The sequence below is a fragment of the Mustela erminea genome, chromosome 3 (genome assembly GCF_009829155.1).
Source record: "Mustela erminea isolate mMusErm1 chromosome 3, mMusErm1.Pri, whole genome shotgun sequence".
Taxonomy (NCBI): domain Eukaryota; kingdom Metazoa; phylum Chordata; class Mammalia; order Carnivora; family Mustelidae; genus Mustela; species Mustela erminea.
The window spans coordinates 147,209,226-147,235,318 of record NC_045616.1 but is presented as its reverse complement, the minus strand read 5'-3'; the positions used below and the strand labels follow the sequence as shown (position 1 = coordinate 147,235,318).

The 26,093-nt window shown below is 36.5% G+C and overlaps 1 protein-coding gene across 5 annotated transcripts in view; it reads right to left on the bottom strand.

Moving 5' to 3' along the window:
* Window positions 1–26,093, bottom strand: part of CDH12 (cadherin 12) — a 996,732-nt gene that overhangs the window by 4,447 nt on the left and 966,192 nt on the right. For all 5 annotated transcript variants that reach the window (XM_032337714.1, XM_032337713.1, XM_032337715.1 and 2 more), the window contains 4 exons: window positions 24,847–24,983; window positions 9,052–9,173; window positions 5,297–5,414; window positions 11–262 (listed from right to left, as the gene is read on the bottom strand). In XM_032337714.1, coding sequence (XP_032193605.1) covers window positions 11–262; window positions 5,297–5,414; window positions 9,052–9,173; window positions 24,847–24,983 — 629 coding nt within the window. The remainder of the gene's footprint in view (window positions 1–10; window positions 263–5,296; window positions 5,415–9,051; window positions 9,174–24,846; window positions 24,984–26,093) is intronic.

Below are 26,093 nucleotides of genomic sequence, written 5' to 3'. Positions count from 1 at the left end.
TGAAACCAACCTAAGAGTATAACAATGCACAGTAGGATTGCAATCAAAGCCCCAGTGCTGAGTCCCACAGGTAGAAAAATTGCTTCCACATTACAAGACAGGATGGTCCCATCAGAGTCACATCTACAAACTCGAATGGTCATTGTGTTTGTACTGCTCTGCACAGGATAGCTGCTGTCTTCTATTACAACAGGGAGGAAATACAACTCCTGCTGCCTGCGGCTGTATCCATTTCTTCGGGTTTCAATTCCAGCTGTGTTGTCTGCAAAACATGAGATTTGTGATAAGAGGGTTACTAAAAGCTTCACTTCAGATCTTAAATTTGGTATAGGTTAAACAGTAGGAATCTCTTCTTGCATCAGCAAAAAGGCATCCGTATTTTAATTCTTTCTTTTATTATGAAAGCTGCCAAATGTAATCAAATGCAATCAAAATAACCCTTAAGAAAAGAAGAAACATTAATCTTGTCTGGTGTAAGAATTAAATTTTCAATTCAGAAAGAATATAAAACTGTTTATGAGACTAGAGGTATGCTGTGTTAACCCATGTGTGTGCATGTGTGTTGACCCATTTTTTTTAACATCAAAATCTCATTGAGAAAAAAGTGTATCTGTGGGTGTTTGCTTACGTGATGAAAGAGCAGAGATTACAAAGCATGAGTCTGCAAAATATCTCACCTAAGAACCCGTTCTTTAAAATATAACAAATATCAATTTAGCATTTGATTTTTTTTTATTTTTCCCAGATCTATATCTATGATTATATGGTAAAAAAAATGCATAGATATATATATGCATATCTTTCACTTTTGTGCATGTAAATGTATATATGCATGTGTGTGTGTGCATGAGTGTGTGTGTGTGTGTGTGTGTGTGTATACATCTTTCACTTTATACATGGAAAATGGAAAATAAAATAAAGTGTGTTAGAAACATCAAGATTCAGGAGTGCCTGGGTGGCTCAGTGGGTTAAAGCCTCTTCCTTCCGCTCAGGTCATGATCCCAGGGTCCTGGGATCAAGCCCCACATCAGGCTTGCTGCTCAGCAGGGAGCCTGCCGCCCCCCCCACCTGCCTGCTTCTCTGCCTACTTGTGATCTCTCTCTCTCTCTGTGTCAAATAAATAAATGAAATCTTTAAAAAAAATTCGTTAAAATTTTAAACATAATAAATTACAGTAATCAGCATTTTAATATAAAGACAAAAATAATTCATTTTAGTTCTGACAAAATCAACAATAGTAATATTTACTTAGAATGATTCAAGGCAATAAATATTTTAGCTTTTATAGAAATACAATTAATACTGCTATTAAAAGTATTATTTTACATGCATTTGTTCTTTACTTCTTTTATTTCTACATATAGAAGTGGGAATTTGGTTTTATTCATAACACCATTTCATTTTTTGTGTCTATTAAAGTAACTCCTTGAAGTATTTTGTTATTATAAAAGCACGTTAATATTTAGTTTATTAGAGCCATACATAACACTGACTTTGGAATCATTGAAACTTATTTTAGAAATATATATTACTCATTAAAATACAGGTAAGTCAGAAAAATGTTACTATCTCAATAATATTCCATTTGTCTCTTTGTATATTCTAGATTCAACAATTAAAATTAAGCAGCTTTTCTGCACTCATTTCATTGAGAAAATTTTACTTGATAAGACTGTTTTGGGGCACGTGGATGACTCAGTGGGTTAAAGCCTTTGCCTTCAGCTCAGGTCATGATCCTAGAGTCCAGGGATGGAGTCCCGTATCAGGCTCTCTGCTCAGCGGGGAGCCTGCTTCCTCCTCTCTCTTCTGCCTCCCTCTCTGCCTACTTGTGATCTCTGTCAGTCAAATAAATAAATAAAATCTTAAAAAAAAAAGACCATTTTGCATGGGAAGATGACTTTGTTATTATATAGAGGAAATTTTTTTAAATTGGAAAACAAAACATCAAGATGCCAAATGTCAATTATAATATTCCCAGTGAGACTTAGTAATACCAGGTACTTTTGATGGCAGCAGGAATAAAGAAATGGGGACTCGTTGAATTAACATTGAAATCTTCAGCAACTGATTTGAGTACTTGAGTCTGAAGAAAAGGGACAGTCAAGACTGAAGTTTGAAATCTGGGTGAAAATTATTAATAAAAATAGGGCTTAGAGAAACTGATATATATGCACTTGAGGAACCATGGATTCAATGTTCCTGAATGCATTATAACAAAGGACATCCTACACTTTTGTTAAGTTTACAGTAGCCCCCTCCCCTCCTTATCCATGGTTTTACTTTCTCTGATTTCAGTCAACCTTGGCCTGCAAGCAGCTGATCCACTTCCTGATGTACAGTCCAAAGGTCATTTCAGCTACTCATGTAAGCATTTTATCATCTTACATCATCACAAGAAGAAGGGTGAGTACAGTATGAAGTAGTTTAAGAAAGAGAGAGATCCTATTTATGTAACTATTATTAGAGCATATTTGTACAACTGTTCTATTTTATTGTTATTGCTGTTAGTTACTTACTGTGCCTAATTTGTAAATTAAACTTTATCATAGGTATGTGTCTATAGAAAAAGATATGAATATACAGTGTACAGTACTATCTGTGGTTTGGTTTTAGGCATCCACTAGGTGTCTTGGACCATTATCCCCTAACAGAGAAGGGGGGGATTACTGTATTTTCAATCTGTTATTATTATTGAGATATGACCATACAAAATTCATTGTGCTGTTCATGGTGGGGAAAAAAAGATATTAAACATCATGTCCATTCTTAATATAGTTTCTACTGAAGAAAGAGGAAAAGTTAATACATATCATATAAACTATAAATATATATATTCACACAATGGAGTATTATTTGGCTATAAGAAAGAAGGAAATATTGCCATTTGTGGCAACACAAATTAACTTGGAGGGCATTATGCCAAGTGGTGTAAGCTAGAAAAAGAAAAAGATATGCTGTACATGGTAAAATTTACATGTGGAATCTAAAAAAAGATTAAAAAAAAAAAAGGAACTCCTAAAAGCAGACAGTAGAAATGTGGTTGTCAGGGGCCCAGGGTGGAGAAAATGGGGAAAGATTGATAAAAAGATACAAACTCTTGATTATAAGATGAATAAGGCCTGACGGTCTAATGTATAACACAGTGACTATAGTTGATACCACTGTATTATAGAAGTGAAATTTGCTAAGTGAGAGCTTAAATGTTCTAGCTCCAAGGGGAATTTTTTTTAAAAGATAAATATGTGAGGTTCAAAAATGTTTCTATTATTTTTAAAAACTTACACTTATACTTAAAATATAACTTTAGATAAAAGAAGGTATATAGTAAATGGCAAATGAATAGCAAACAATATTCAAGCTGTGAGAAAACACTACGCTATGAGGCAATATGATCTGATTCATGTTATCATGGTTAATCAGATATATATTTTCCAGCAAAGATTACTTTCCAGCAAAGATACAGTGGGGTAAATAGTCATTCTATGTTCCTGAATGATGGGACCATCTACCTTGTTGCCCAAGTCCGGGATCTGGAAGAATGATTAGTCTTCTTCTCCATAGTATTTACATTCAGAATGTAGGCAATCTAGCATCAAGCCCTGTGAATTCTCTCTCTATCCACATATCTTCATTAGCCATTGCCCTAACTTAATATCCGCTCACCCACTCCTGCAATAGCTTCAGAAATAATCCTAAATCCTCCTATTATATTTCCTATACTACAACCAAACTGATTCCCTAATGCAAATCTGAACATACTATGCTCTCGTAAATCTTTTTTTTTTTTTAAGATTTTATTTATTTATTTGACAGAGAGATCACAAGTAGGCAGAGAATCAGGCAGAGAGAAAGGGGGAAGCAGGCTCCCTGCTGAGCAGAGAGCATGATGTGGGGCTCGATCCCAGGACCCTGGGATCATGACCTGAGCCGAAGGCAGCGGCTTAATCCACTGAGCCACCCAGGCGCCTCTACGCTCTCGTAAATCTTGCAAAGACTTTTGAAGTCATTAGATTTAAGTTATAACCCTTTCAAATGGCAGGTAGTTCGAATGAGCACAGGGTCTGATTTGTCTTGGACAGCCCTATTTTAGGTGAGCTGTTCTAATTAAAATTACTAATATTGTCCACTTCTATTCTCTATAGTGTTCTAGTTTTCTTAACAAAATATGTGGTCTCAATACTTAGAAGACTTCTCATATTTGGGACCCTGTTGCCTTTATACACATTCCTCACATTACACTGTTGGATGAAGCAAATTCTTCTGAATTCCCTTCTGTGACAAAATGTCTGATTTCCTTCCTCTAAATATTTGCAGAAAAGTCAATTTTCTCAGCCATCCTTTGACTTCTATCCATCCCATCACCAACATCATCATCATCATCATCATCATTGTCATCACAATTGGCTCTTTTGTTCTCTAAGGATAGAATTTAGTAAGAAATTAGCTTTTTACCATCCAATACTCTGAACTCAGATGTTTCTAATCCCAAACTCATAACTATGGGCATTTAGAAGGGATTAAATATCCACAGTTACAGAACTAATAATGTAAGAACAATTAACCAGTAGTTAGCTTTAATATTTGTAATCCTGTGTCCATTGCATTTTTATGAGTCTCCCAGTAGATCTGATAGTATTAGTAGCAATAGCAGTGGTGGTGATGGTAGCAGCATTGGTGGCAGAGATGGAAATGCAGATTTCCGTAGTTCCGTAGGGACGGTAAGTAAAATCACCTTGGGTATTGCGTTAAAGGAATTTGCATCCATTATTTTATTTAATATAAATACTATGCCGTTGATTCAGTACACCTATGAGTTTAAAATTATTTAGCATAGCTTACTACACTGAGAATCTGCCACTGAGGACATAACGGAGTGGGAAAGAGAACCTCTGTCATTCTCATTACAAGCCTGCGTTCTTAACCTGTGCTATACTCTGTGTCATTCAAATAAACCAGTTACCAAGAAGTTATCCATTCATTTGTGCAAGTAATGTGCAGGTGGAACAAATGACATATTTAAAACATAGAAAGCATTCAATTTCCCAGATTGGCTGGTTTTGCTTAACTCATTAAGAGACTGTCCACATTATAAATGGAAGCAATTTGCCTCATTAGATACAATCTATATAGATTAAATATTTAATTTACTGCTAGCTATGGAATTTTATATTTCCTATATATGGATTTTCATATTTTATGAACTTGAGTGCTTTTAGAAAAACATTGATTTCTATCTTTGTGTCCTTTTACAAAGTTACATTATAAGAGGTAAGTTTTTTTTATGTGGTAAACTTACTTCTGAAGTCACGGACTGTAAAATTTGGTTTGATGGTAGCTTCAGGTGATAATCTAAAGGAGAATTGCTGCCCAGCAGGAGAAAGATCTCGGTCTGCAGCGCTGACTATCTGAATTATCTGAAACAAAGTTGAGGTGAAACTTGAAGTCAGTCATGAGTTTCAAAGGGAACTTTACATACACCAGGCTAATAAGTTTACCCAATGATGCATGCAAGGAGATAGAAATGACATTTTTAGGATTCATATCAGTGGGCCAATTATTTACAAATAATTTTTATGAACAAATATCTAAACATTTACAGTTCATAATGGCTTAAGTATAATTACAGAGTATGGGGCACTTCCAAATCAATATCTGCATAACTAAAAAACACCATTGAAAATTCTCACTAATAAGCAAAATAAAATTAAAATGCACTTGCTTGCATTTTAAACTAAATAAAATACATGCTTTCTAACCTAAATATGAAAATGCTTACGGGAAAGAAAATCTCTGATTATTTAAAAGCCCTTGAGATAGCGAAATTTTAGTGTGGTTTTGTTTGTGAGAATGCATTTTATTTTCATAAATAAATAAAATGATGAGAAAGAGAAATACAAAGGATGTAAGTCTGTTTTTATCCTTATGTTTGTTCTTCCCCAGTGAGCAAGAATGCTAAATGTATTTTCATAAAGTTTTTCTAAGAAGTAAGCACTAGCAGCCCGGTTTCAAATTTTTTCTGAAATCGCTTCCATACGTTGTGTGTTTAGTAGTTAAAATTCTGATACTTCAAGAAAATGCCCTTAAGAATTTGGAGATTAAAAATAACTTCTGAGAGCCAAACTGTGAAATTGATAATTCACTACATAGATAAGCAAATTATAATACCTTTGAGGTTGCATTTATTAGTATATCCAACGGCTTTGCGTCAGAAAGAATTTCAGGAAATGTGAGAGTGAGAGTAGAGTATGCTCAGGTGGTTACTCCCTTAGACGAAATTTGAATTTACCAAAGGAAGACCTTACATTTCAGGTACTGTGTCTTGGTCATGGTGGGCAAAAGCATACATCATGTGTTCTTAGATTGATACCATTAAGTACATGATTTATTTTTTTTAATATGTAATTTATTTACGACCTTTTGTTTTCATTCCATGGCTAAAACTCAATCTCCTTACTATGTTCTACCTCCCCATAGAGTTGAGGGCATGTGCACACACTCACACACAAGCATATATTCAGTGCCTTTGAGGGCCTGGTGCCATATTAGTAATTTCTAATTTGACAAATAGGTTTTCTAATGAGAATTTAAGTTCCCTGATGCAGTGGGAATCGGTCACAGTTCTATAAAACTTCAACTTATGTAACTTCACCTAAACTCATATGTTCAGTCAGATCGTTATATCCCATCCATTAATTTTCTGTAAATTATTAGGGGATTGGTTTGCCAGGTGTTCTGTTTTGCCTTTAACTACTATAGGCAGCATAATCATTTACTAAATTAAAGTTATTTAACATCAAAAAATATCAAGAACATAACTTTAGAATGAAGCAATGTCCTTTCAAACAGCAGACAGAGAAGAAAGTTTTGGCATAAACAGGCACTTATCTGGAATTGATACTTGGGAGTCATTGCCCTAAGGAAAAAAAAGAATCTCCTACTACAGTAATTCACTATATATACTATTGTTGATTTAAGTAGCATCATCTTTTTCTCTTTTCTCTTTTGACTTTTGATAGATAACACATACATACATACATATATATCCAATTATAGACCAGAAGAGATAGAGAGTTCCTATGCATAGTTCCTACACAAAGGCTAAAATGCCTTGGGTTAAAAGCAGAAAATTCTCACATACCATACTCCCCCAAAACTCAAGGAACAAATGTGGCCCAGTAGAAAACCCAATAGGCATTTATTAGAACAAGAGCTTCCAAGGACCCCACACAGATTGCTTACCACTTTGTCCACCACTTTGTCCAGATCTAAGAAAACCAAGTTATCTTGGGTCATTTCTACTTTTCCCAACTTTTTAAACTCTTCAATTTACCAGACAAGCAAGGAAGCATCAAATGGAGTTCTATTTCCAAAGGACTTTCATTTGGTGCATTACAAGAGTCTGATCAATATAAAATAATTAATATTGCTAACTATCTAAAAAAATAGAGGATTGGGTTTTGGGAGTGAGGTTGGAAGGATCTGGAAAGTGAGAAATTGCTAAGTTATGGAATTTCAGAAAACCTCTTGTAACTTCTCAAATAACCAAACTGGTTTATTATTTGTTTAAACATTGATGTAGCATCTACTCTTTTAGATACTGAAGTGGGCACTGGCCTTATCCCATGTAAATTGTGGGTGTATTTAAGGTGATAAAGGGTTAATACTTCATTTTAATGTATTTCTGTGTCTATTCAAAATTAAGGATGCAAATTTTTCTATAAATAAGTCATGTTGTAATAAAGTTAATACTTTCCCCAAATTATCAGAGAAAGGACTAGAGCAGCACAGTCCACTAGAAGTTTCTCTAGTGATGGAAATATTTTATATCTATATGGACAAAAAAAATGGTAGCCACTTATTACATACAGCCATTGAGCAAATGAAATGTGGATAGTAATAAGGAGAATACTGATTTTTAATTTTATTTAATTTTAATTTAATAACTACATAGCTACTGGACATCACAGGATTAGGGTTATGAAACAGATTTTTCTACATATAAACAGATTTTCTAGTATAAAACATTCAAATTGAAACAAATGCTGAATATTAAAGAATAACCTTTTTCAATAAAGATACTGTTTCAAATATCAAGATATTTTAGTAGTAATTAAAACTTTAAATTTACTTAAATGAATAGCTATGCTATTTAAAGGTGGTTAAAATACAAAATGAACCAAACATACTGATCTATTTTTCCTTTGAAACTTAGGTGCATGGTATTGGATTAATCATATTCTTATTTCATGACATACTCTCATCATTTTTTCATGATTGATTCATTCATTATATCATATCATCATATCACACTATAACACATTATGTTATTTTATTCATCCATCTATAATAGTCTAGAAAAAAAAAAAAAACTGGCTACCCAACACCAACACCAACAATCACATTAAATCTAGGATTCTGACAGTAACTTTTATAACCATGTGGTCATCCCTCATGACATCTTCCATTAGAACCAGAGCAATATTGACTTAATAAGGAAAATGTAATTCAAAGATTTTTGAATAACCTAGATGTTCTACTCAAGACCACTAGAGAAAGAAGCCTTACATTTTTAATGGGCTACGGAGCTTTTCTGAGATACCCCTTCATAAAGCATGTGAGCAAAGCAAGAAACACTCTAGAAGAACGTACTCTAAAGTTGTTTGCTTACTAGGTTTATGGTCACAGATTCCATAGAAATTCCACAGTAAAGGAGTGAAAATAGAGCAGATTTGTAATCTTAGACTTTTTAGTTATATGAAGAATATTCACTAGGCCATCATCACTTTATCCCTTGGGATGTTACTTCTACATCCATAAATGCACCCCTAATTATAAGTTTAATATTCCCTGTGGTTTTTTTTTATGAAAACATATGAACCAGGGAAAAAAATCTACCTATCCCTCGATCATTATCAATATCAATGTTGATATCGATATTGACGTGTGTGTGTGTATGTGTGTGTGCATGCATTTATGTGTGGTCTTATACCCTGAAACATATGCATATAGTAGGTCTTTTTATGTTATTAGTTAACAATATTGATAAGATACCTGTCCTGGTTTGGCATTTTCACACACAGCTGTCTCATACGGCACAGATATTTCTGGAGGAAATTCATTGACATCTAAGACATTAATCAATATGTTGACTTTACTGCTTAATAATGGGTTACCTGTTGAAAACATAAAAAGAGAACAGACAATTACAAAATCAGGTCAGTTATTGCTCTTATACTAAATAGTATTAAATTGTTTTTTTTTTAAATTTAAAAAAAAAGGATTTATTTCGTAGAGAGTGTCTATTGAGGTGGAGTAGGGAACACAGAGGGAGAGAGACAAGCAGACTCCCTGCTGAGCACAGAGCCCAATGCAGGGCTGCATCCCAGACCCTGAGATCATGACCTGAGCCAAAATCAGAGTCAGAAGCTTAACCAACCACCCAGGCATTCCTTATTATTACTTTTTCAAATCAGCCATTATAAATCTAAATGACCCTTCCTTTATGGGAAGCTCTGCCATGTGCCAGATATAAATGATAAAAGGATGGGTGAGTAAGGTATCAATGTTTTGCTGTTGGAGCACTAGCTGTGCATCATACTAGTGTTTATCCCTGAAATTCACACACCACCGAAGTTAAGGTCGACTGTCTAGCTAGTATTTTATCAAGCATGTAGCCATCATACCAGAGTTGGTTCACAGAACCAACTTTCACCAATAGTGATAATTTTCACTGGATCAAACATGTTTTCTATGTTGTGTCCATATAATTAAAACTTCATTGGGTAGGATCTTCTACACATTTAAAAAGTTCTTTCAAAATGATTCTTCCTGAAAAGGATGATAAATTACAAGGAAAATGAAGGAGAGAGGGCTTTTTATAAATAAAGATTAAAAAACAGACTTAAAGAAGTAGAAGACATAGATTATTAAAGCTAGGATACACACTGAAATGACTTGCTGGTGATAAGAAAAGAAAGAATAAACAAGATTTTCTTCCCACAGTATATTAAAAAAAAAGTGTTGTTTTGAAAAACTACCAAGACCCATCACAAGTTTCAGCCCCAGACCTTGATATATTACCTGCCTCCCTGTCATTTGCTGAAGACTCAAAACAATTAAATTAGTAAGGACTAGCATGCACAGTTTACCATTTTTGCTATAAAATTTTACCATATGAAATGTTACAGATGGATAAACTGCCCCAAATTGTTGAAGGACCTTGTGTAGAGTCACACATTTAGGGGAATGAGAAATTAATATTCAAATCCAGTACTATGGAAATCCAAATACCATGTATATGCCACCAGACCTTCTCTATGGATTGGCATAGGTATTAAACCTTCATCTGCAGTGCTGCTGAGAAGTCATAATATTAGTATTCTTTGAGACCTCTATCTGGATTCTTTGGAAGAAGCATACAAAATCTCAACACATGACTGATTCTGCCAACTCTCCACTATCCTGCTGTGCTAAAATTTATTAGAAAACAATAAACACTATAAACAGTATTATAATAAATGTTTACATATTCACATATGATGCTGCGAAACCCATCATCGCGTACCAGGACACACAGATAACACAAAGTAATAGGGGATGTGCTTATAGAAGGTGTATTGGTAATCTTGGGAGATAGATGCAGAAAGTATCTATGATTTAAAAATTAATATTGGCCACAGAGAATTATCTTATTTGGTAGAAAATGTTGGCTGTTTTCACAAGTTATTTAATCTACCTTTAACTTGGTTTCTCCCTATAAAGCACACAGTATTACAGTCCCAAATTTATAGGTTTGTTGTATTAAATAAGTGGTGGTATTTTACAAAATGTTAGCTCACCTTTGGTAAATTACATTATTCATTACCAAGTGCACATCTTGGAGATTATCTAGCTCTGTAACTATTTTTGGTATCAATTACTCCTATAGCATAATATGTAGTTAAAATTCAATGATTTGGTTAAACTTGGTTCACTTTCCTAAGAAGAAACTGGAAATTATCGAAAATAACAACAGAATTTTAAAAGTATATGCTTAATATTTTATAATGCTTACAGTGTACCTATAATAAAATATGTTACAAAGATTAACTCTTTTAAGGTTCACAGTAACTCTGTTATAGACACTATTATTATCTCTATTATTGCATGTGGATCTCTGAGGAACAGAAGGGGGATGTGACTCTTCCAAAAATCACAAGTTGGAGGTAACAAGATGGGGTTCTAGTACCAAGTTCATGCTCTTAAACTCGAGTATATATTGTGTATTAGAAAACAACTAAAATTTATGTAGCTATTGAAAAAATAGACAACAAATTAATATTACAGATTAGTTTAGGAACTTATGTGAATTATTTAGCCTATTCAATTTCTGCCAACATAAAAATCAGTTTCCACTTTCTATTTTGTATGGTATATAAAGTACAAGTCCTGAGGCCATATAAAGAAGAGAGTTTTGTGTGTGTTGTTCATTTGTGTTTAGATTTTGTTTGTTTATTTGAGAGAGAGAGGGAGAGCATGAGTTGGGGAGGTGCAGAGGGACAAGCCAATTCGGGAAGCAGTAACATTTCTGTTCAAGAACTACCATACTTAAGCAATGAATTTTTAACAAGAAAATGCAATTTGTTGGAGTCATATAGATTTTTTTTCATTCATGCATATAATTCAGAAAATTATGTTGAGGAACTAATGACCCTTTTTCATCTGACTCATCTAATCTGTATTTGGGACAGCGATGATAAAATTTATTTAGTCATGACTTAGCATGAGCATTATTATAACATTTTCGCCATGTAGAAACTAGTTATCACTGAATACTTAGGGGAAAGTTTCAAATATAAATTTAGTAAATTTTATTTTATTTTTTAAAATATTTTGTTTATTTGTTGACAGACAGAGATCACAAGTAGGCAGAGAGGCAGGCAGAGAGAGAGAGGACAAAGCAAGCTCCCTGCTGAGCAGAGAGCCCCATGTGGGGCTCAATCCTAGGACCCAGGGATCATGACCTGAGCCGAAAGCAGAGGCTTTAACCCACTGAGCCACCCAGGCACCCCTTATTTTATTTTTTTTTTTAACTTAAATATTTTATTTATTTATTCAACAGAGAGAGAGAGTGAGAGAGCATGCAGAAGCAGGGGGAATAGCAGGCAGAGGGAGATGCAGGCTCCCTCCTGAGCAAGGAGCCTAATGTGGGACTAGATCCAGGATCCTGAGATCATGACCTGAGCTGAAGGCAGATGCTTAATGGACTGAGCTACACAGGCATCCCTAAATTTAGTGAATTTAAAAAAAACAAGATCTTACATAACTAATTGCTGTCTTCTTTGTAGTCAAATCATTTAAATCCTAATTATTATTGATGCATGTTGTTTATATTTAATAACCAGCTTATTAATAGTTTTTGGTTCACATAATCTAATCAAGAAATCATTTTGTTTTTATCCCCTGTGCCTTCAAAAGTTCTTTCCCCATCCCTTGATGGTATCTCATAAGCTCCCTGAGCTTTCTGAGTCAGTCTGAGTTAGAATTTCCTTATTAGTAGTATTTTCAAGTATAGTTTCTATTAAGAAAACAAAAAGTAAAGCCCAAATTTCAAAAACAAGGAATAAGGGGTGCCTCGGTGGCTCAGTGGGTTAAAGCCTCTGCCTTCGGCTCAGGTCATAATCCCAGGGTCTTGGGATCGAGCCCCACATGGACTCTCTGTTCAGCAGGAAGCCTGCTTCCTTCTCTCTCTCTGCCTGCCTCTCTGCCTACTTGTGATCTCTGCCTGTCAAAAATGAAATAAAATCTTCAAAATAAAAATAAATAAAATCTTTTAAAAAAAGGAATAAAGGGAAAAGATCATTGTTTTTTTTTTTTTTATAAACATATATTTTTATCCCCAGGGGTACAGGTCTGTGAATCACCAGGTTTACACAATGAGTTAAAATACTATAAAGAATATTATAAATTTATGCCAAAAACTTGTCAACATAAATGAACTGAACAAATTCCTAGAAAGACACAAATTACCAACACTGACCTTTAAAATACAAAACCTTAATAGGCCTTCAGCAAATGAATAAAATCAAGTTGTAATTAAAAATCTCCCAAGAATGGGGGGTTAAGGGGGTAGGAGAAGAATCAATGAAACAAGATGGGATTGGGAGGGAGACAAACCATAAGTGACTCTTAATCTCACAAAACAAACTGAGGGTTGCTGGGGGGAGGGGGTTTGGGAGAAGGGGGTGGGATTATGGACATTGGGGAGGGTATGTGCTTTGGTGAGTGCTGTGAAGTGTGTAAACCTGGCGATTCACAGACCTGTACTCCTGGGGATAAAAATATATTATATGTTTATTAAAAAAAAAAAAATCTCCCAAGAAAGAAAAAACTCATACACACGTGCCTTCACTGGGGGAATTCTTCTTCTTCTTCTTCTTTTTTTAAACTTTGGAAATTTTTTTGAGATTTTATTTTTATTTTTAAAGATAAAGATTTCATTTATTTATTTGAAGAGAGAGAGAGAGAGCGTGCAAACTGGGGGAGCAGCAGGCAGAGGTAGAGGGAGCAGCAGACTCTCTGTCGAGTAAAGAACTGGATGTAGGGCTGGATGTTAGGACCCTGGGATCATGACCTGAGCTGAAGGGAGACGGCTAACTGGCTGAGACACCCAGGCACCTCACTGGGGGAATTCTATCAACTACTTAAAGACCACATAATACCAATTCTTCACAAACATTCAGAAAATGGAGAAGGAAACACCACTTCATTCTATGTATATTGCTACTAAAGCCAATGAAAAACATCATAAGAAAACAATACACAACAAAACAATATGGGCTAATACCACTCATAAACATAAGCATAAAAATCCCTTAACAAAATATTAACAAATCAGTTTCAGAGCATACTATAAAATTACTACACAGTGACAAAATGGCATTTATCCTGAGGATGTAAGGTTAATTTAATGTCCAAGAATAACCAATCCAACTCACTATATTAATAGAAGAATCCAAACAAACAAACAAAAAATCCATGGCAGTCTCAAATAGATTCAGAATTAGTATTTGACAAAATCTTACATCCATTCATAATTTTTAAAAAGTCATCTAGAGCCTAGATGTTCATCAACACATGAATGGATAAAGAAGATGTCATACACACACACACACACACACACACACACACACACACAACATAATATTATGCAGCCATCGAATATCCCAAAATCTCGGCATCTGCAACAACATGGATGGAACTAGAGGGTATTATGCTAAGCAAAATAAGTCAATCAGAGAAAGACTATTATCATATGATCTCACTGATAGGAGGAATTTGAGAAACAAGACAGAAGATCATAGGGGAAGGGAGGGAACAATGAAACGAGATGAAACCAGAGAGGGAGTCAAACCATAAAAGACTCTTACTCTCAGGAAACAAACTAAGGGCTGCTGGAGGTGGGGGTTTGTGAAGGATGGGGTGGTGGAGTGATGGACATTGGGGAGGGTATGTGCTATGGTGAGTGCTGTGAATTATGTAAGACTGAAATAATACATTATATGTTAACTTAAAAAAGAAAAGAGTGACAAATAGGAGGCAAGATCTTCAATCTGATCTCGTCTGTCTATAAGAACCCTAGAGCTAACGTCATACTCAACAGTGAAAGAGTGAGTGCTTTCTCTCTAACATTGGGCACAGGGTAGAAATGGCTGTTCTTGCCATGTATATTCACCATTGTATAATCAAATGAAAATAAAATTTTTTTAAAAAATCAAGTATCCAGATTGGAAAGAATGAAACTGAGACAGAAAAAACTCAATTCACAATAAAACCAAAGATAATAAAATATATGGGAATAAATTTAACAAAATAAATGCAGGACTTATAAGCAGAAATTCACAAATCATTGCTTAGAGAAATAAAATGGGCTGTTGATGGAAAGGATTGCTGGTGATGGAAACAGAAAATTCACTTTGGAAAACAGGTTGGAACTTTCTGTAAACATTCAACATAAACTTATAATGCAACAATTCCCCTCCTAAGTTTCTACCCAAGAGGATGAAAGAAACGTCCACACAAAAACCTGTGTTCAAATGCACATTGAAGTATTATGTATACACTTCAAAACTGACAACAATGCGAATGTCTATCTTTGGTGAATGGAAAAACATGGTGTGACATATCCATACTATAAAAATTACTTCAACAACAAACGGAACAAAATAGTGACATGTGTTACAACAACCTGAACGAATCCCAAATATGCTGTCTTCTTTGATAATAAGGCTGATATTGCTCCTTGGAGCTGGATTAGCTGCAGAAAGCAAAAGGCTTTAGTGACTTTGGGTTTCTGAAGTCTTCAGAAGATTCCAGACCCAGAACTGTCAAGTCTCCCAGATTTCATGGAGGAGATATTAAGCCATTCTTTTTGTAGACAAACCCTTTCAGGGATGCCTGGGTGGATCAATCAGTTGTGTCTACCTTTGGCTCAGGTCACAGTCTCAGTGAGGGGGCCTGCTTCTCCCTCTGCCCCTCCCTCCCCGCTCGTACGTGCTCTCTCTTTCTTGCTCTCTCTTTTATTTATTTTTTTAAGAGATTTTATTTATTTATTTGACAGAGATCACAAGTAGGAAGAGAGGTAGGCAGAGAGAGAGAGGGAAGCAGGCTTCCAGCTGAACAGAAACCCAATGCGGGGCTTGATCTCAGGACACTGAGATCATGACCTGAGCCAAAGGCAGAGGCTTAACCCACTGAGCCACCCAGGCACCCCTCTCTCTTTAAAATAAATATAATCCAAATGATAAATAAATAAATAAATAAAGGAACCCTTTCAGAATTCCTGACCCAAAGAAACTCTATGATAATTTATCATGTAACAATAGATAACTAATCTGGGTCATAAAAATATTAAAATATATAGTAAAGAAAAGATTCTCACTAGAGCTTGAGCTGGAATGGTCCCAGCAGGGCCTCATAACACAAGTAGCCCCTGCTCCCAACCACCATGCAGAAATCTTGCCCACAGGGTCTGTCACTAGGGGTCCAGCTGCTGCTTTATTCACTACAGGAAGGTATCCAAGGTCTGCAGATATTTCCAGGGAGGCTTCTGTTTCTATGGAGATAGATACAGCTATCAGCCTCCATAGCTACAGGCAGCCTGGAATGGGGGGTCTGAGTCCATTTACCTACCCTCTGTTCCTATGCATTGCAGCTGATTGGGGGCCTGCTGAGGCACCGATCCTGATCTAGAGGGGTTGGTCAGCAGGGTGAGGAGGATGGTGACAGTTTCCAGAACTCCCTGTCTCCATTATCTGCTGATAGGGATCGTAGTTATTCCCAGCACTCTCAGCCAAAGGCAGACCCTTCCTAGGAGCTCAAGGCCCCATTTCAGTGCTTGGACCTTGAGAGGAAGCAGGAAGTCAGGGTTTCATGTGTGGTATCTGAATGGACAAGGTGTGGGACGAGTCAGAGGCCTCCTGCCCAGCTTCATCCACACCCACTGCCTAGGCACTTATGCACCCCAGCAAAAGAGGTGATGGGACTTCCCAGAAGACATTATGAAGGCCTGTCCCCAGCACCATGTCCATTCTAGCTACATCACCCCCAACAAACTCTGGCTGACCCAGGAGGCTGAGAAGAAGCAACTCATCAGGAACTTCAAGGCTTGGACCATCCAATGCCAGTTCTTCATGTGGGAGGATGGTCACTGCCCCTTCAATTCAAACTGTATGTACCTGCACAGCTTCTGGCTAAGGTCTGAAGCTCTGGTTCTCTCTGCCTAGAGAATGTGCTGCTGGCTTCTGTGATTGAGGTGTTGGACTCAACAGCATTTCTGGGGCACCAAATTAGAGGAAGGAGTATTCATAGGCTGTGCCCATGGCCTTCTGAGATTCAGAACTCCTACTGGATCCCAACAGTTCTTACCATGGCCACCTGTAACCAGGATCGACATGTGGGAAGGGAGGCAGAGGGCAGGGGGTGCTAGGTGGTAGGTCCCATTCTGGGCAAGGTGGGTGATGAAAGTTGTAAGCTCTCTACCCCCATGCACAGGAGCAGTGACACAACTGAGGAACACAGGGACAGGTGGTGGGAAAGAGGAAGTTGCTCTCACCCCCTTGCCTGGCCTTCAGTTATTACACCTGTTCTTTTGTAGAATGACCTTGGAAGAAAGCAAATGAAATGTACCTAAACCATGAAAGAAAGTAAGCAAGTAAGAAACAATGAAACAATGAAAGATGAAGGGAGAGAGAGAGGGAAGAAGGAAGGAGAAAGAAAGAAAAAGGAAGGAAGGAAGGAAAGAAGGAAGGAAGGAATGGAGGGAGGGAAAAGAAAGGAATACTGGCATTTCTTCCTGAATTGGTGCTTTTCTTATGCAAAGTTTCATTTATTCACATGGCTGGTACTTGATGCTGGTGCTTTGCTAAAAGCCTAGCTGGAGGTAGAGATAAGAGTACTCATTCATGGTCTTTTTATGTAGACTGGGCTTCCTTGCAGCATAGTGGCTAAAACTCAAGAGCAAGTACTTCAAAAATGAGAGAAATTGGAGCAGAAACTCTTGGATTTATGACCTAACACAGTTACATAGACATGCATCTCCTCTGAGTTTATTAAGGCTGTCACTAGTCCACTTCAAAATTCAAGGGGAAGGAGAACCAAACCCACTTCTTGAAGGAATGTTAGTTTCACTGTCAGAAGAACATATCAGAAGGGAGAGACACAAAGGTATGCCCATTTTGGGGACCTATAATCAGAAATCTTTTAGGAATGGTTCATTAGTAACTAGCATTGTAACCTCTAATAAATCCTAGGGAAACTACATTTTATTTATTTTTAAAAGGTTTTTCGTTAATGTTCCAGTGCAATATTAAAACCTAACAAAAGAGGTAAAAAACCTGTAGTCTGAAAAGTAGAGAACACTGATGAAAGAAATTGAAGATGACACAAAGAAATGGAAAAACATTCCATGCTCATGGATGGGAAAAATTTTTTTTTTCAAAAATTTTGAAAGGAAGTTAGAATTGATAGGAACTTATGTCCCTCATAATATCCTCCTTAGGGCTAAGGAGTTTTATAGGAGCAAAGAAAAATCATTGGCTTTATTCACAGTTCTCTTCAATGTAGTACACTGGAATTCCATATAAGATTTCATTTGTCAAAGTATCCTAATGATCTACAAGTTTGAAAATTACAGATCTGTAATTCCCTACTTAAAGGTGAGAAAACTTTGGTATAATCCTGCCCTACTTTTTTTTTTTTTTTTTTTTTTTTGGTCAGACCCACGACTGGAATCCAAGTTTCATTATGCTTTTCACTGCTCCATGGTATCTATCAACTAACTCAGAGAATAAGGAGGCACACCGCCTGAGATCTTCCCATGTACATGAAAATACTTACTTTTTTAAAAAGATTTTGTTCTTTGTTGGACAGACAGACAGAGAGTATAGGCAGGCGGAGTGGCAGGCAAAGGAAATAGGAGAAGGAGGCTCCCTGAAGAGCAGGGGGAGCCTGCTGTTGGACCAGATCCCAGGATCCTGAGCAGAAGGCAGTTGCTTAACCAACTGAGCCACCCAGGTGACCCCAAAATACTTAATTCCAAAGAGTAATGCCTACGCTATTATTGAGGTCACCATACTGTGAGAGATCCCATTTACATTCAATGGTCAAAGAGATGGGTTTTTTTAAAATTATGTATTAAATATTCAATAAATACTAGCCAAATAATATGATATTTCCAAGGACCTGTGAGAAAAGTAGTTGAAAATGTTTTGAAAACTGCAAAGCATTGACAAACACAGGGTTCCTAGTATGTTAAAATATGCTGGAACGGGTAGTCTTCCTTATTTAAAGATGACATCTGCTTTTGAATAACTATCAGTGTTAAAAATTTAATTTTGTGACTATGTACTAAATTGCAACTACAATAACTTCAAGAATGAAGTCTTAGCTTTTTATGACAAAAAAACTGAATTATAATGCAAACTGAACAAGATGCAATGAATAAGTAACACAAGCTTTCTTCTTCTTTTCTCTTTAAATCAGTTCATTTTGAAATTACAAGTTAAGATAAACCATATCTAATAATAGCTCTGTTCAATTACAGTAGTATGATCTGAATCTAGACTGAGCAATTCATAAAGAGGATTTAAATTATTCATATATATCTATGCTAAAGTCAAATATTACTTTCTATGCTGTTGGTGACAAAAACTGATCTCTAAAGAAAAAGGAACCTTAAAAATACCGCCAATCAATTTTCCCCCCAATGGAAACACTAGAGAAAACATATCATTAATTTTAAATATTTGTAATAACATAAAGCCTTAGATATTCAGAATTCCTTTAGAGCAGGAACTGCTTCATTCATCTTAAAACCTCCAGAGTTTAACACAGAGCCTAGTGCCTTCTAGCAAATTGAAAATATCAATGAACAAATATTCTTTCAAAAACAGACTAATGTGAGAAGAAAGTGGGTTCAGTACAGCTGATAAAACAGGAAAGGTCTGTGTACCATGACCCACTGGTACCAAGATCGTCAGCATATTTTCCTTGAATTCTTAACCCATGGTCAGTAAGACCGTAGGTGCCGTTTCACTTCATATTAAACTCTCTACAATTTTAAAAATTCTTCTCAAGTGACTTTAATCTAACCACAGAAATTAGTATTTGGAAAGCAAATAAAACCCATTATTGATTTGATGAAAAAAAGAGATGATTTTATACTAGTAAATAGATGTCAGTCAGTACACAATCAAATTTCTGAAACATGCCAATTCACTATAGAACTACAGTAGATAAGCAGTCGAAGAAGTCTAGATAGATAGATAATAGGTAGATAGATGATAGACGATAGATAGATAGAGGTCAAGACTAACAAAAATTTTTTTTTCTTTTTCTTTCTTTCTTTTTTTTTTTTAAGATCTTATTTATTTAACTCACAGAAAGAGACAGCAAGAGAAGGAACATAAGAAGGGGGAGTGGGAAACGGAGAAGCAGGCTTCCTGATGAGCAGGGAGCCCATTGTCGGGCTTGATCCCAGGACCCTGGGATCATGACCTGAGCCAAACTCAGATGCTTAATGACTGAGTCACCCAGGTGCCTCATGGACTAACAAAAATGTCCACTCAATTTTATGTACATTGCAAATGTATAATTTTTCACTATTTTGTACTCTATCTATGCATATGAAAATCACATTGACTAGTTCAACTAATAACTTACTTAAAATATATCTAATAAACTTAGGCAAGTGACTAATTGTCCTTGTGAAATTCTGTTTTGGAGTGAGAGAGTCCAGGATTCCCATCTTCTTTGGTCACCATGCCCAGTGTGACACGGAGCTACAATGAACTATCTTGGAGCTTACATTTTCTCACACTCATAGTGTGGACCATAACACTCATCTTAATTTAGTGCATATTAAACTAGTATAATTCTTTAGTTTCTTCTTCTTATTATTATTATTTCAGAAAAATTAGGTGCTTTCTTCTCATTTGGTCTAAGAACATCACTTCATGGCTAACTATGTGGCATGCAGGCAGATGAAATTCTTCAGAAAATTCTATCACAAAATCCAATTCTTTATGTTTAAACCCTTTGTCATTGAATGACCACACTTTGGTCTTTTATAACCTTTCACAACTTCCCCCTGGAGGTTGTTTAAGAAAACCCTTAAATTTGAAGTCCATGGGATTAACCATAATTGGCATTGTTATAATTTACTAAAATTCTCTATTTTGGTGAATTTCTGACTGCTCTTACACTTTAACATCCTTAAGCATAGACTTCAGTCTCACTTTTCTCATAACTCACAACAAGCTGTGTTTTGCACATAAATGATATTCTATACAAACTTATGAAAACACATGTATGAATTTATGTTTAGCTTGAATTTTTTCTAGTAATGCCAGAGTTTAATTTTTCTGTACACATGAAAATGTTATCATTTGCATTATTGTGAAGTAAAAAGAAGTTATAACAAAATAGCTCTATATACCAAATAACCTCAAAAAAAATAATTACCCAACAATTTAATCCCAACTCATAATGACATGCTTGCATACAAAGTTTTCCCCAAATATAGAAGTTAGGGAGTCATTTCACTGATTTTTGACCAGTTTCATAATAAATGCAAATAAATGGATAACTATTGACCAAGAAAAGTAGAATTGTCTCTGGTACCATTTGTTTATTTCACAATTATATAAAATATGTTCTAAGGCTTTAATTATCTTTGCCTAATGATAGTTATTATAGTGATGCTGAAAAAATTGGAAACATTTGTGTACTGGAAGTTTCTGATAATTTGAAGAAGTGAAGTTTTGGAACTTCTATCTTTCTTAAAATTGTCAAGATTAGTATCATAAAAAAAGCAAAGTAATGAAGCATAAAAGGATTATTAGAAGTCTAATAAAATTACTTGGATCTCCAACTATAGCAACACTGATTAATGACTGTATTTTAATTAATTGGAAGTTGTTCAATCATTGTAACATTTCCTTTGCCTGAGATTTTTTATGTGAGGGTCAGGCCAAAACACATGCTAGTTAAATCTGCAATAAGGTATACTTACATAATTTTTTCTCCTTGGCAGTATAAGTGTAAATTATTTATTTCTCAGTCATTCACCATGTGGATAGTTTCCTGCTCAGCTGGCTAGTTTGATCAATGAAAACAGCCTTATGCATTAGAATATGAATAAATTTTACTTTTAAACTCTGTGAATTCAAGCAAAATAAAACCCATAATAAGCTATTCTTATTGTAAATCATTAATTACCATGTGGTATGCATTCAGCCTCCTTATTTTTCACATGGATACATAGCATTTACCCCAGCAGACTTCCTTGGGGTCTGATATCTACACAGTGGTCTTGGAGTAGATACTGGAACAGCACAGGGGTACCTATTTTAGAAATGTTAATTTAACATCACTCTTAACTAATAAGATTTATACACACACATATAGGGATAAATGGATAAGGTATATATTATGTGTCTAAGTCCCAGTTCTGCATATTTCCCAGTAAGGACCAATATAACTAATGAGAATCCACACACAAGGGTTTTCTAATTTGCATTTAGGTAAAAACTAGAGCTAGCATATGCCCTAATCATATTGACAGCTAAAAAAAAAAACCTCAGATTTCTCTAAATGTGAAAAATCTAAAATTGAGACTCAGTGACAGGTGCTTCTACTGCAAAAGTGCACACACCCTCCTTTCATTGTCTAGGTGGGCCAAGTAGAGTCTCTGACGAGGTACCAGCCCCACTACTATCCCACCCCCACACACACACACCATGGTGATGGTCTGGGTGGTCTACACAGCCGCTGGGGAGAAAGAGAACTTCCTGAGCCCCAGGTGATTAACGAACTATCTGCAGACTCTCATCCTGAGTTAAGATATGGAAGACTACTATTCCTACTTCAAGAAATATGGTTTTTGTGTCTATTAATAGGAAGGTTTAGGTAATATTAGATAGTTTCTAATAAATAATCTTTTGTTATGATTAATATGCCTTTGGCAATATTTGAAGAGACTGTCTCTGCTTATTTGTCACTTATTTTGCACAAGCCATTACAGTGAATGGTTCAGGGAGGTCTTACACTCCACAGTTTAATTCACATTCACCACATTTGCCAAAGATCTTAGAAAACCAACATTTATTTTCTAACCACAATATAGTTAAGTTATCCCCCAACCTTCTGAGCGAAATAACTCAAAGTTAATATGAAAGGAATAATGAGTAACAAATGGAATAGGATATGGTATAGGAGGGGGAAAAAGGTACCAGATGTGAAAGGAAACCAGGAAAACACCATAAAGAAAACGGGTGTCCTCTGAAAAGAGGAGACCTGCTTTCCGTTCTCCTGATGATACGTCTGCTCAGGCCACTGACTGAATGATCCGCTCTCAGAGCCTAACCAAGCAAGGAGAGCAGATGTGAAAGGTGGTGGCGCACAGAGAAAGCATTCAGTAGAACAGCCTGGGAAGTCCCTGTCCAGTGCGACAAGGATGTGTGAGTTTTCTCAGGGTCAAGTGGGAACAACAGGAAGCTAAAATTGAGAAATCATGCTATAAACTCTCCTAAGAAGACTGCCCTCTCTATGCAAGGGGACCCTGGAATTAAGAGGTTGGAACCCAACTTTGGGTTCCCAAATCAAGTTCCTATGTGGATAGGATGTCCAGAGCCGCCCCCTCCCCCCCATCAAATAACTCAAAGATCACATAAGAAGACAAAGTTTTGGCAAGTGCCTTCGCTGTCAGTCCCTTTTTAGCCCTAGAAGCAGTGGCAGCAATGCAGTATTCCATGGGCGCAGGTAAGAGAGACTCATGTATCTGTCCTTGCCTCTGTCCTTTCCACTCTAATTCTCCAGCCAGAGAATCTATCCCCCCACCAGCGAGGGTCACCGTTTCAACTTACGATGTGCTTGACTTCTGCGGTCCTCTAGTCCTGTGTAATAACAAATGGCCCTACAATGCAGTTGCTTGAATTAATTACTGTTTTAGTCCTTCTCCTAGTATTGTGAGGTAAGCATCCAGGCAGGGTTGGTCTGCGTGTATGTTCCATTTCACGGGGCATCGGTAGAGGTTGCATTGTGGTATTCCACTAGCAAATGGCCTGGGCTAGAGATCCCAAGACAGAGTCACCCGCATACAAAGCACACTGGCACATATGAGCTGAACTGCGATGGTCAACCTGACCTCCAGTGTGTGACCTCCCAAGTACGGCAGCCTTGGGGAAGTCAGTTTACTCCCATGACAGGTCAGTGTTCCAGTGAACAAGGTGGACACTGCACGTTCTTTTACGTTTGTCTTACCCTTAATAATCAGAGTAACGACAACATCATGAAATCAGCTGAAGATACCATTAAGGCCTGAGAATAGGTGTCTGACTATTCATGTTTGGAAACAATTGTTGAAGATAAACAAAACTGTTTAATATTTACACCCCATTGAATTGAGACTGAACAAAAACCCCTTAACAGAAGCATTCACAGTTAGCTCTCCCCTGCATAGAAAAATGAAATTAACTGCCAAAGTATGTGTGCCAGATAAACAGAATAAAATGAGAAAGAGACAAAATGAAAGATGCTCAGAAGGGATTTCCCCAAATCCTTCAAAAGACCGTTAGCAGGTGGATGGGAGAATGCACTTCCTTGTGCAGACAACTACATTGATAACCACCTACCCTGCCCCAATCTGTCACCTTAGGAAGTCGGGACAGTATCCTAGGTTGGCCAGACAAACATATTGAGAGCTCTGTCACTCTCAGTTTAGAGGAGTCTCTTCTGGACCAAGCAGAAATCAACACAAGGGATCGGTCTTAACAATCCTTTCAATTTTGAGTGACTCCTTAAAGAAAAGCACTTAAAGCTCCTATATATGGCAGTGACAATCATTTAAAAAAAAATTACATTCTAAGGAAAGGAGAGAGAAGGAAGGGGGTGATTTTAAAAATACTCTCTTCGGTTTCAGAAATGATTCCAGAATGGGTGATTTCATGTGAGAATTCTTTCCTCCTGCCTGGCCTCAGGAGCTGCTGATATTGTCCGTGGAGGTCCGGTGTGGAAGGGAAGTTGGAGTGCCGGTGGGGGATATTGGAGGGCACAGCGTGGAAAGGGATGAGGTCACACAATGAAATGCGCTGCTAGATATTCATGCCAGCCTGCAAACAGGGCTCATTGGCAGCTGTCACAATTCCTCTGGACTTAGGCTCTGAGGAAAAGGAACAGGTTTCCGAGTGTCCCCAGGAGACCACTCAGCTGTCAGTACAAAAATGAAAAACACCTCAGCAGGGACTCGTTTAAGAGTGTTCAATCCAAAGTATTGCAGTGGAACATTGATTCTGTCCATGCCATACTTACTAACTTTACTCGCAATTATGGAGAAATTATACTGCGCGGTGCTTTCTCTGTCTAGTAATTCATTAGTGGCGATGGTTCCTTCGGTTCCGTCTATTGTAAAGTAGCTGTCCTCATCACTCTTCCAATCTATGAAGTACCTGTGTAGAAAGAGAGTGGATGCAAATGTGCAATGATTACACATGGATCATAATGGCAGTCGGGCTAACTTGACACAGTTTCTTATTTTTCTCCCCGCAGCTATTACCCACCTTGCAATAAAGAAGAGTGTCAATGACAGCTTCTTTATTGCAAAGTCAGTATGCTCAAGGGGAAACTGGAAATAATGAAAGATTTAGTACTCCTGCTGTTCGTATTATTTTAGGGTCTTGACACCTTGAAAGCTCAGCAGAGACTAAAATTCTAGAGCTGACCATGGGTTTCCTTAACCTGCTGAATATTAAAACTTTTCCAAGCAGTGAAAGATTCCATGGGGGCTGTGAGAAGATCTGGGGAGGGGGAACCGTCTGAATTCAGCTGCAAAGAACATAGGCCAGAACGGAAGTAGAATCTTCATTTCCGCAGATAGAAAAAGAAAAGAAAAATCATATTGTGGAAACTAAGGGGCAATTTTGTAATTGACAATGTGGCAATTGTACAGAAGTATTTTCCTCAAACACGAATGAAAGAGCCACTGTTGTTTTATTACTCTGTGTATCAGGACAACTTTCTAAAAAATAAACAAAACAGTGAGCTTAGCTAATAATGTTTCTTTATCTTCTTTATTAGTTTACCTATTTGCTAACAACAGATGTTGCCTTCTTTATGTGCAGCAGCCGGACTAAAACATTCATTAAAAAAAAAAAAAAAACAGAAACTGAATTTATATAAATCTTTATATAGCAGATATACAGAGTGAACAAATCTTTTTCCAACACATATTTTTATCATAGTAATAAAATTTTTGAAATCTTAGCATGTACCAGATACTGTTCTATACACTAACACGTATTACCTTACTAAAGTCCTACAAAAGCCCTAAAAACTAAGGATTATTCATCTCCCTACTTTACCAATGGAAAAACTGTAACACAGAGATACTAAGGAATCTGCCCCAGTTCACATAGTTGGAAAATTTTAGAGCTGATCTTTGAACCAGCTTATCGATGTTTTCTGTATAACTATCGTCCTGTAATCTTACCATTTTTAAATAGGACATTTTATGTGAAAGGGCTCTGCTCATCAAAAGGCTCAATGAACGATATATTTAT